The 13,413-nt window shown below is 38.9% G+C and overlaps 1 protein-coding gene across 1 annotated transcript in view; it reads left to right on the top strand.

Annotated features, from left to right (window-relative positions):
• The window catches only part of cdh12b (cadherin 12b), a 128,311-nt gene extending 121,849 nt beyond the window's left edge, over positions 1-6,462 (top strand). Inside the window, 1 exon segment of the mRNA XM_079595684.1 lies at positions 5,113-6,462. Coding sequence (XP_079451810.1) covers positions 5,113-5,645 — 533 coding nt within the window. The 3' untranslated portion in view covers positions 5,646-6,462.
• The last annotated feature ends 6,951 nt before the right edge of the window (positions 6,463-13,413 follow it).

Below are 13,413 nucleotides of genomic sequence, written 5' to 3'. Positions count from 1 at the left end.
TATAATTACCCAGAAAGCAAACATAGTGCACTTACGCATGTTATCACGTCTGTCAAAAACGTAATCTGGCTATTGGTTGGAATATTAAAACCAAAAGCATCGACATTACACACTTATGGGCATCAATCACTTCACTGAATACTTGCCGGCTAAGAAATAAAATAATCATTACCACATGATCCATCATTTAAATATCAAGACATCGATGTCTGTCAAAAAAATAATGTGCACAATACACGGTAGTATTCACGAGAAGCAGTGGTCCAGCGAGCGCACGCTCTTCCTGTTGATGAGCTCCAACGTTTTGATTTGTTTAGATGTCGCTATTTTCATTCCCATTCTCCTCTCTGCTATTTTAGCATTCATGCTTTTATCTCCTCTGTCTCCATCAAATTTCAACTCATTTCCTCTCTTTACCGCTCCACAATACACCTACAAAGGACACAAGGCTTTACTTACTTTTTTTTTTTCACAGTAGAGCAAATTAAGTTGAATCACAAAGAGGGTCCGACGAGACCTCAAATACAATTTAGGCCTTCCTGCATTAGCCATTATGGTTGAAAGGAAACTGGAATGCATTGTATTAACAGAAGGAGACATTTTAGAAGAAAATGATTTACCTTTTGTAGAGTTGATGAGTTATTTTTGACATTTACCATATTAAAGTCAACATGAAATCAAAATCTTCTTAATGCAAATCGTACTGCTTGTATTCCAAATAAGAAGAAAATGGTTGTTTTTGTAATAAATTGCTCCACAAATGGCTTTGATTTTCAGCTGACATCACAAATATTTATTTAAAGGGATAGTAAAAAAAAAAAAAAAAAAAAAAAAAAAAAATGTACTTGAAGAATGTTGGTAGGCCTATCCACTTTTGGTTCCCATTGATGCATTGTCAGATTGGAACCGATCCATTTGCTTACCAACATTTTTCAAAATATCTTCTTTTGTGTTCCACAGGGAAACAAGAAATGCATACAAGTTTAGAACTTAATGGCAGAATTTTTATTTTTGTGTCGACTATCCCTTTAATTGTTCCCACTGCACACACCACTTTCAGTTGTAGAATGACCTTCAGTCCTAAAATGCTGTTGTCTATTTCATTAAGCTAATCTTCACACCACTTAGAGAAACAGTCAATCCATCTTTTGCCATTACGTGACAGCTTGTATTTAAGAGACTGCTGCGGCTCTAAAGACTGACCTGTCTCACAGATACCGGCAAGCACCTCTCAGCATCACTGCGTCCTTGCTAAAGGTGCCAGCCAGGATCACAGACAGCGCAGAAAGAGAACACATTGTCGAGCTGGAGATAAGCCATTATCGGTGCTTCATTTGTCAGACTGACCCATTTCCCACTCCACGGATGCAGTCATGGCAGACAGAGCAAGAGATCAGCGTACCGAGGACGAGGGCTTATCAATCTCTAACCTATCTCCTGCCTATGCCAGTCAAATCACAAACATTGACTCAGAAAATAGGCTACAAGACTGACAATGGTTGAGAATAACAATGCAAATATCTGTCACTTGGGGGCGCTGTCATCTCACAGACACTGATCTAGACTGTTAGACCATATATAAACAACCTTGTTATTTGTTTTATAGCAATTTCCTCTAATTTGCTGCATACTAATAAACAGAGTACAGGTGCTAACTTATGTACTTAGAAACCTCCTGAACGTATTAGAAATACAGATCTCCATTACAGCACAGTGTGAGACACTCACAGTATGTATGTCGTGATCATGGCTCTGTTCTATCTATCTATCTATCTATCTATCTATCTATCTATCTATCTATCTATCTATCTATCTATCTATCTATCTATCTATCTATCTATCTATCTATCTATCTATCTATCTATCTATCTATCTATCGTGTTCTGTCTATCTATAGTTGAGGATCGTCTGGGGCCAGTCAATATAAAATGAATAATAAAGTGCGAGGACTGGGTTCTGAAATAGTCACACATGATAGGTGAGAGAGTCCATCAGATGGAGGGCACACATTACTGCTGCAGCTTTCATTCCGTCTTTAAATGATGACTGCAGTCAGGAGCTGTTTGCCAATCATGGAAAACTCTGACAAATGAGGGGGTTGTCGCCTTGATTAAATGAGGAAGTGTTTCCACTGGCCTCTGCCTGCCTCACTCCCTGATTGTACAGACAGCATAACGAGAACGATTTGAATGAATGGGAGAAATCACAACACTCAATACGGTGGCTATAGGAACAGAAGACTCGCCTTCTAATTATTAAGAGCTAATCGCCTGTTAGTTTTTTCCCCTGTCACATACGTTTAGGCTTGACCTAGCCTGAAAACAGATATGCATGAGCTAAATAACTCAAATGTATGATATCATTGTTTTCAGATTTTATTTACTGATTTGTGCCTATTTTTCTAAAGATGCAGACACATTTACAGCTGTTCGTCAATTTAACACAAAATCAAGTAGGAATCAATGTGATTGGGAATTTTACCTTAGGTCGAAAGATTCCCACTTGCAGATTTGAGGCCCTATTTTAACGATCTTAGCGCTTGGTCTCTAAAGCACACGGCGCAAGTGCACTTAGGGCGTGTCTGAGTCCACTTTTGCTAGTTTAACGACGGGAAAAATCGGTGCGCACGGCGCATGGTCTAAAAGGGTTCTCCCTGTTCTCTTAATGAGTAATGGGTGTGTTTTGGGCGTAACGTTCAATAAACCAATCAGAGTGTAATTCCCCATTCCCTTTTAAAGCCAGTTGCGCTCGCGCCATGGCAGATTGCTATTTACATGGCGGAATTTGGAAGCGGTGTGTGTGTAATTAGCAGAGTGTACAAAGTTTAATTTGCACGGTTTGATGTGATATGATAAGCGATCGTTAGATTTAATCAGCGCGATTTACTGAAATGCTTCAGTAATTTTTCCCTCAGGTGGTCAGAACAAAAGTGAATGTTACTTGTTCAGATTACATTTTCCAGTGAAAATTCTTATGTTGGTCATACTTCCAAAAAGTAGAATCTGTGATTCTGAATTACAGTATCCACACCTTCATCCGCGCTGTCCCGTGCCGAGGCAAAACCCACGTAAAGTTGATAATTCCGTGAATAACTGCAATTGCATATTTCAAACAGAGATGGCGACAAAGAGGAAAAACTACGGACTGCAGCTTTAAATAAATAAAAAAATACTGCACTTCTATTTCAGTTGCCTCAATATATTGCAACGCGCCAACAATGCGCCTGAACGCACCTTGTTTTCAGACCAGCACACCCATGGGCGCACAAATGGGCACAAATGCGTTTGCCATTTAAACAACGTGACGCAGGAGGTGAAAATGATAACTGCATCAGGTTGAAACTAGCATAAAACACTTGCGTCGTGCCTGGCGCCGCATTGCACCGGGTGTGTGATATGGTCCTTGGTCATGTTGGTCAAGTGGATTCACTGCACTGAAGTACAGAAAGCCGCTTGATTTGAAAGCGAGGTCAGAGTGAAAGCAGAGTGCGCTTTGTAGATCACTATACACTATGGACAATAGTCAATGTACCTTTTTTGCCCACAAAACATTTTGCAGAAATGTTGCTAATATATGACTGCACCTTAAGTCATGTGATATATATTGTGAGATGCTTATTCAATAAATAATAATATGTTTTATTCTCATCATTCAAATCCAGAAAAAAATTAAATAAAATCAGCACAGCAACTCCTTCTGGGAGGTATTTTAGACAGACGCTACACTGCTGTCTTTTTTAGCGTGCTCTCCTCCCAATGCCGGAAACGCCGGTTTGCATCCCGCATTGGAGCGGGGCGAGTAGGATCAGAGGGGTTACATTGGTGCCGTGGCCTGGGTGGGAGTGAGGGTTAGGGGGGGGGGGGGGGGGGGGGGTGAGTGTAATGGAGGCCAGTTCAGGTAAACCTCACTCCCCTGATCTCAAGAGGCGCACTAGCGATTGATGTTAGAGACTGCGGTCTTTAGTGTCCTTGTTAGCACGCCTGCCTCCCATGCTGGAGACACTATAGAGAGTCCCGCTTCAGGGCGAGTAGGACTGTGGTTAATACAGGGGTTACACAGTGAATGTATATATATATATATATATATATATATATATATATATATATATATATATATATATATATATATATATATATATATATATATATATATATAAATACAGTATATACACACTCACTGGCCACTTTATAAGGTACACTGTTTAACTGCTTAATGCAACTATTTAATCAGCCAATCACATGGCAGATTATATTTAGGCATGTAGACATGGTCAAGATGATCTGCTGAAGTTCAAACTGAGCATCAGAATGGGGAATAAAGGTGATTTGAATGTGTCATGGTTGTTTGTGCCAGACTGGCTGGTCTCAAGTAGCTGGTCTTGAGTATTTCAGAAACTGCTGATCTACTGGGATTTTCACACACAACCATCTCCTGGGTTTACAGAGAATGGCCGTTAGAAGAGAAAATCCAGCAAAATGCAGTTCTGAGGGCTAAAATGCCTTGTTGATGCCAGAGGTCAGAGTAGAATGACAGACAAATCTGGAGAAACTGCATGATGCTATCATATCAGTATAGGACCTGCACCTTGTTGAATATAGGCCCAAAAAATATACAAAATAGCTCCCAGAAGGAGATGCTGAAATCCTGATGACATCTTTCCTATTTTGATTCCAGGAAGGAAAAACTTTTTAAAATGTATACAACTGTATGTAATTATAAACTATGTTTATTTGTATTTATAAAATAATATATATGCAAGTATAAAATTGTATCTGTATATTTTTTTAATATTCATTCAAGTATAAAAACCAGTATAAGATTACGATAAAAAAAGATGATGTTATGCGGTAGGCTATAGATTGAGAGTTGACCTCAAACCTGACAGTCAAATTGTATCTGTATATATATTTTTGTATATTTATTTAAGTAAAAAAAATCTGTATAAGATAAAAAAAAAAGATTACTTAATGCACTATTACCAGTTACCTCAAACCTGACAGTCAGAGACTAAAAGCCACGTGGTTTTGTTTTCAGGGAAGCTTTAGAGACCTTGTTCTGAAAGCATCCTGGTGATATATTTTAATTTGTATTCTGCTTGTGTGTTTCCTGCAGTGATCGTGGTACTCTACGTCGGGGTTCGGCGGCAGAAGAAGAAAGAGACTCTCATGACATCCAAAGAGGACATCCGTGACAACGTCATCCATTACGACGATGAAGGAGGAGGCGAGGAGGACACGCACGCCTTTGACATGGGCACCCTCCGCAACCCCAAAGTCATCAAGGAAAATCTGTTTCGCCGAGACGTTAAGCCAGAGTTGGGTTTGTGTCCACAGCGGCCAATAGCCTCTCAGAACAACGCTGACATCAGCAACTTCATCAGTCAGCGGCTGCAAGAGCACGACGGTGACACTTCCGCCCCGCCATACGACTCGCTGGCCACATACGCCTACGAGGGCGAGGGCTCGGTGGCCGAGAGTTTAAGCTCTATAGAGTCTGTAAAGGGTGAAACAGAGGAGGACTACGATTACCTCAACGAGTGGGGGCCTCGTTTCAAAACCCTCGCAGGGATATTCGGAGAACGATCCGAACGATCCGAGAGCCAATCAGATGTAACATCCAGCACCGTCACTGAAAACAAACACTGATGCTTTTCTTTTCTTTTATCTTTGCTTTGAAACAAACGTAGATGTGTGTTTAACTCTGACTTTTATTTTTTTGACAAGATTTCATTGTGTTATTTTGTAGTGGTTCTTTTTGACCTTTTTCTTTCTTTTCTTTTTTTTTTTACTTTTTAGTTTGCCTTGATTTCCCACTCAAAACAAGAGAGGATAAAGAAAGCCAGAATAAAATGCAGCCGTCGGGTTATCTGTAAATGAATGTTGGAGGTTTTTTGGTCGTATTTATTCAGCTTTGCTTTTCACAAAAAAAAAGAAGAAAAAAAAGAAAGAAAAAAAACACATAGAAGATGCAAATTTTTTCTGACATCCTTAAAAAGTGCCTCAATGGAGTTGGTTTGTTATTCTTCTTTTTACGGTTTAGCTTTGTTTTGTCACCCTTCTTAAGGATGAGTGGCGTCCCTAACCGAAGCTGACCCTAATTCCAAGCTTCGTTGGAGGGAGTTTTGAGGAGGAATTGTCTACACGGGCCTCGTTTGGCCAAAGATGTTTGTTGAATGTTATTTATGATTCTATTTATTTATTTGTGAGGCTGTTGAGACGGGTTGTAACGTTTTGTTATGTATTTATCTATTTATCATGATTTCAAATCGAATATGAATTTCTTATTTTTTTGAAGACACGAGGATTTTCATAATTATTTTCTCCTCACGAGGACATGGACGTTGTAGTCCCAAGAGGAACTTGTATAGACTTGTACTTGTTGTAAAAAAAAAACTACTTTAGGGCTAAACATGAGCTATTACAGTTGAGTCCTGTAATAAACACAGTTTTATTAAATAAACACCACTTGAAAAAAAAAAAAAATTCAACTGCTTAAACACGTTCTGGGTTTGTGTAGAATCCAAAGATCCAAAAGACAACATCTTGTCCCCAATGCCTGAATTTCTGAATCCCAAACTATAGGTCTGATTGTGCTTGAAATATGGTGATACAACACAGACAGAGCCGAGAGAGACTGCTGAAAATGAGATGGGTTATCAAATATACTCTTTGATCTTATCATGGTGTCCACTGAGTCGGAAGGAGATTTCTCGAATCACACACTGCCAATCAATGAAAGAAGGCTGCACAAACACACACACACACACACACACACACCATATCAATGTTAGCACATCGGTCTTCGTGCAATACAACCATGATGAGTCCATAGATAGTTTTCAAGCATTATAATAGAGAAACTTTATCAGATGATCAAGCAATCAATCACTATACAAAAAATTGTCTTTCACAGAAATAGTAGACAAGAGATGGATGCCATGGTAAACAGATATACAGATATTTTGGTTATTCGTCCACTGGGAAATTCATTTATTTGCTATAGAGCTTAGAATTTGCTCATAATGTACCGTTCTATATCAGTTATTCATGTGACTTGAACTCAGACTGCTGTGAAACCGAAACCAAACATCATCCTGCAGGCATGTCAATGGAGAACCTCTGTACCTGTTGCATTTGTATTCCTTTGTTTGTCTTGGGGCATGATCTAGGCTAGGGCACTCTATGAATATGCAAATGCACCTGTCGTTACTAATTTGCGTAATGACTCTCTCCGCGGGAAAGTCGGACAGTGATAAAATCTGCTGATCTTTGCAGAGAGCTCTGGAGCTCATTAAACAGCAGGAATCCACAATTGCCGGAAACACTTAGGACGTTGTGGGCAGATAACGTACAGTAAGTGTATGCACACAGAAAGACAGGATTTTTCAAATTTACAATTTAATAATTGAGCAGACACTTTTTATTCAAAATGATTTATAAATGAGGAAAAACACCAGGGATGCATGTATCATACAGAAGATAACATATTTATATATATATGCAGTCATGTGAAAAGGAAAGTACACCCTTTTGAATATGGTTGTACATATCAGGACATAATAAAATCTGGTCATCTGGTCCTTGGCAGGTCTTAAAATTAGGTAAATACAACCTCAGGTTATATAATAATACATGACACAGTGGACAAAATGGAGAAGCCATGTGTGACAAACTAAGTACGCCCTATACTTCTTCCATAGGAATTAAGAGGGTAAGTTGCAGTCATGGACTGCTAATCAAATGTCCTTGATTAATTGATCATCAGCTAGTGAGACCAACTCTATAAAAGCAGACGTTTTGGCTGTTTTCTGGTCTAGAGCATTCAGGTGTGTGTTACTGTAACACAATGCCAAGGAGGAAGCAATGATCTCAGAGAAGCAATTGTTTCTGCCCATCAATCTGGGAAGGGTTACAAGGCCATTTCCAAACAAGAGCATGCTGGGAACTACAGATCCACTGCCCAGGCCTGCATTTCCCAAAAGCATCCCAATCCTAAGTACATCGTAGAGACCATTGGTCTATTTTACCTCGCTGGAGGTTACACCAACTGACAGTTATGCTTCAGTAAAACCTTGTTTTTTCAGGTTGGTTGGTTGAATTCAGTCAATGATATCTTAAATCATTGATTTCATTTCAACAAACAGTTATTGTTACCACATGAAGTAGATTTTCTAAGTTGAACTGACAAAACAAGGCCACATATTAAGGTCTGATTAGATGATAAGCAAACAATCAGTTCTTGTCAACATTTTGGATGCAGAATGCAAAGGGGAGGATTAAAGATCTCAGCGACTTTGACAAGGACCAATGGACCCGAGTTTGATGCTCTGGCCTGGGCAATGTTCTGCTGGGGAACCCATGTTCGGCCATAAACATTGTTGCAGACCAGGAACACCCCCTCATGACAATAGCGTTCCCAGGTGAAAGTGGCCCACACATTGTTCAGGAATGGTTTGAGGAACACAATGAAGAGTTCGAGATGTTGCCCTGGCCTCCAGGATTAGCAATCAGGAATATGACAAAGTAATTGTAACTAACAAAATCAAGTTCATTAATCATATGCAAACAGCAGATGCTGAATGCGCACATGTGTCTGTATATCAAAGTAAAACCAGGGCCTCCAATATACAATGCATCAGTATCGTAGATTGCTGCACAGACACTGACATTATAAGAAGGAATTTCTCTTTATAGCTGTCTGCATATTTATTGTCTCTCTTTCAGGGAAGAAGAATGACATTCTCTACAGCTGTGGTGTGAAGGTCAGCACACAGACCTTCCCCTGAACTCTGTCCTGTTTTGTTATTGTTTGCACTCTTTGCCAGACACTTCATGCCACCCTGTCTTGTTGCGTGACACTCAGACTCAATCTGACTCCCTTTCTAGAGGGTATTTAAGTCCTCTGGTATCTGGGTTGTACAGGGGACGGGGGTTATAGTGTGTGAATGTGTGCATGAGTGTTAAGGTAAATTTAAATTTCATCCCATCTGAGGTAAATTACATTCAAATCTCTTGTCCTTGTGATGTTAAAGTCACGCTCTGAAAATACTTAATCATGTTATCCAATCGTTCACTCTCTCTCTCTCTCTCTCTCTCTCCTTTTTCTTTTCCTTGTTCTTCATGCTTCATATCCAGAATCTACTTAGCCTCAATTCACATGCCACAATCTACAAATAATGAAGTTTCTAAACTATTTGTATGAACGATTTCATCATGATGCAGCTTTTATAAAATTTTATTTTAAAGAGATAGTTCACCCAAAAATGAAAATCCCTCCATGATTTGCTCACCCTCAAGCCACATAACTTTGTTCTTTCAGACGAATGCAATCGGAGTTATATAAAAAAAAACTTCCTGGTTCTTCCAAGCGTTATAATGGCATTGAATGGTGATTTCTGAAGCCCCAAAAAACGCTCTTATCATAAAAGTGCAGATAGGAACTCAACATGGTGGTGATGAATAAATGATGAATGAATGAAGATGTGATGAATGAATGTCCATGGTTACGCATGAGTGGCGGGAAAATTTAACAAAGGAACACGTGATGAATGTAATGTAACATGGTTTTGAGATTCACTCCAATTTGCCTTCTTCCCATCATGCATTGCGGTATGATTGTTTTATTTTCTTGTTAGCTGGTATTATATTCATTGTTGATTCTGTCCCATTTAGTAAATTGTCTTCTGGCGCCATAATGAGTTCATTTGTTCTTCTTAAAATTATTTAGTTGTGCTTAGCTCTCCATGAAATGTACATTTCTTAAAGGAGTGGTATAATGCCCGTTTCACAAGATGTAAGATAAGTCTTTGATGAGTGTGTATGTGAAGTTTTTAGCTCAAAATACTCCAAAGATATTTGTATATAGCATGTTAAAAGTGTCACTTTTTGAAGGTGAGCAAAAACGTACCGTTTTGTGTCTGTTTCTTTAAATGCAAATGAGCTGCTGCTCCCGGCACAGGGGGTGGAGCTACAACAGCTTGTATCCTTTTCCCTCACACCGACATGCACTGGAAATTTTTAAAAACGCTTAGTCTTCTATGTTCAAACCAGAGTCAGAAAGATTGAGAGACTCAAGAAGTGACAACATGTAGAAGCAACAGGACATTTCTGAATGGTAAGTTGATAAATTTATGTAGCTTATGTATAGTTATCTTCTAGTCATTGATTAGCATATTCTGTCTTGATAATCTATAAATCTTGTTCCGGGGGTGGGGTTTATGTCAATTATAGGGTTGGTGATGTCACTAACCTGGGAGGAATGTCATGTAGTCCCTACCAGCCGTTTGTTGTAGTCCTTAACCCTTTCGCACGTACGATCACACCGGTGTGATCAGTCTTGGATGGTCCCTGGAGCGTACGATCACACCGGTGTGATTAGAACGGTCAGCGCATCACGTGATCAACTGCTAAATTCAAATGTGCTTTCGCTGTGTCACGTGACAAGCAATGACGCGTCACCATGGAAACGATAAAGTGACAGGTTCTAAATAACGGTCGCCTTGAAAAACTCACGCTGGGGGGTCAGTTAGAATATTTTAAACGTACGTGTGAAAGGGTTAAAGGAGAACTCCGGTCAATTTTAACATTGAGCTCAATTTTTAGTAAATTTGGAGTGCTGTCAATACAGAGAACAACGACAAAAATCGGTGTTGCCTACACCGTGTTATCCTATTTTTTAAATTTGCACCCTATTGACTTGAATGGGGCAAATTTTAAACCTGCTTTTATTTATCTTATCATCCTTGATGTGTCACACAAGTGCCCAGCCATGTTGAGTGATTCCTTCAGAGTGAACACGAGTGGATCTGACTGCAGTAGATGTGAAAGATATGAATAAAAATGATGTTAATTCAACAAGCGCACATACCTGTATTTAGTTACTGTTTTCGGTCGAAGTCCACAGTAGTCGATTGTCGAGTTCACGCGCGTGATCATAGGTAACTAAACCTATGCGCGTGAACTCGACAATCGACTACTGTGGACTTCGACCGAAAACAGGATGTAAATACAGGTATGTGCGCTTGTTGAATTAACATAATTTTTATTCAAATCTTTCACATCTACTGCAGTCAGATTCACCGTGTTCACTCTGAAGGAATCACTCAACACTTGTAATGACACATCAAGGATGATAAGATAAATAAAAGCAGGTTTAAAATTTGCCCCATTCAAGTCAATAGGGTGCAAATTTAAAAAAGAGGATAACACGGTGTAGGCAACACCGATTTTTGTCGTTGTTCTCTGTATTGACAGCACTCCAAATTTACAAAAAATTGAGCTCAATGTTAAAATTGACCGGAGTTCTCCTTTAAAAAGGAATTTCTCTAAAAGCAAATATTTCCCTTTGTTTTGAACTTTGAGCATTGTAACTTTGCAGATGTTGAAATGCTCAAACAGCAACATTACACACTAACTAAAGTTAGAGAAGTGAAATCATAATCAACCTCCCCTTAAATAAAACATAAGATGAGATACTTTATAAACAATTTAAAACCATGTGAATAAAATAAACACTTTGCACAGAACTCTTCAGCTGATTATGAAATCAAGTAATTGCTGAAGTGCTGCAATAATGGCAAATTTAAGTTCAATCAAGGCATTTATTTAAAATAAGTAAATTAATTGAACATAAAAAGCAGTGCAACTATTACCTTTTGCATGGATTCTTTTTTTATATATGCTGTGAACTTCACAACAACTTTATCATTATAAACAATCTTATCTTTTTGTGCGGCCATCCAGCTCCAAATAAAAAGAGAAAATAATAAATGGCTGTAGATAAGGTATCAGGGGCCCTGGTGCGGGTGGTTGGACCCCTCGGATGAAATCACGGGGGCCTTCCGAAAGCCTATTGTAAAATAATTGTGATATACACCTTTACTATGATATAGATTTTGGTCATGCTTCCCATCCTACCTCTCTCAACTCATACTTAGTCATGATCATGGAAGGTGAAACACCGTCATATGTCAGAGTGTTTCATACTGCGTGGCTGCGACAGAAGCAGGTCAATGTCTAAACATAAATTTTTATCTTGGAGTGTCAGGTAACACATCTATTACCATTAATATACGTGGCAGAGAGTGTTACCCTGCAGAAAAGGTCAGAACCTTGTCACTTCCCAGCTCGATAACACGCTTCTTGCTCAGGGAACACAGACGCCCTGTGACCAGTCAAGGAAAATATATTAGTTTTATTACAGGATCACACATATTTGCAGAATAGACAATGATCCGAGCAGCTGTCCAAAGGATTTTATTCACGACTTTCCTATTTCCCTTTTAATACTGTAAATTCAACACACGTCAGTTACACTTCCAGCCTGAAAATGTCCCTCTGACGTTGTGTAGCTTTGTGAGTGAGTAAGTTACGTGACACAAGGGAAATATCCAAGTCAATGACTCACTTTTGAGACATTTTTACAATAACTTTTAACTAACCAGTGTCACTAAACAATTTATAACAAATCCTTTGTCTGGCGAAGGGGATTACCGTAAACAGGTCTGAGAAACGTATCTTAGAATATTTTATCAATAATGGCGTGTGTGTTTCTGTATTTTCTGTCTACATTTTAATCAAATTAATACCAAATCTTGAACCATTCTGTTGAATTGGTTCTTTTGCATGAATTTATCAAATGGCTTAGCAAAACGGAATGAATTGGTTCGCGATTCAGTCTGATTCATTTGAACGCCTCACTCACACACTGAATCATTTGAACAGCTCACTCGCTGATGTGTTCGCAGCTCGCACACTGAATCGAACAGCCCATTCACTCACTGACTCATTCGAGCAGCTCTCTCATTACCATGAATCACTCGAGCAGTTCACTCACATTTAGGTGTGTTTGACCGATCCGTGAGAGCGATTCGAAAGCATATGGACCAATCGCTCTCGCTGTACATTGATGTCATACACCGAATACACTATCAATTCAGACAGCTCGAGCTCTCTCATAGCCTACACTAAATTATTTAAAAGCGATTTATAAAAAGAGGGCTGTTGTTGTAGCCTATAGTGAATATTTACCTACAATCCTTTGAAAACAAACGTCACAATTTGCATCATTTGGTACCGTAGCAATGATGATGGAGTTCATGAAGTTCAACACCTGCATAGCTTGTGAACGACTCAGAAGGTAAACACAGTTTCCGACCAAAACATCAAACAAATACAAAAAACACTTGATATTATTAACGTACAATGTAGCCTAACGTATGGCATGTATTTTTAAGAGATGTAGGTATGTCAAGTACCTGGTACAAGAAACTGACATAATGTTGATTGATTAGTTCAGTTTTGACCATAGGAAAGTGGTTTTTTTTTTTTCATTGCAAAAATATATCGGAAGAAAGTGATTTGATTCTTGTTTAGGCCCAGTGGTTTCTGATAAATGTGTTTAGAACATCAGCAG

This window comes from Phoxinus phoxinus, assembly GCF_949152265.1.
Source record: "Phoxinus phoxinus genome assembly, chromosome: 21".
Lineage (NCBI taxonomy): Eukaryota > Metazoa > Chordata > Actinopteri > Cypriniformes > Leuciscidae > Phoxinus > Phoxinus phoxinus.
The sequence above is the reverse complement of the archived record's forward strand: the minus strand, read 5'-3'. Positions and strand labels throughout refer to the sequence as shown.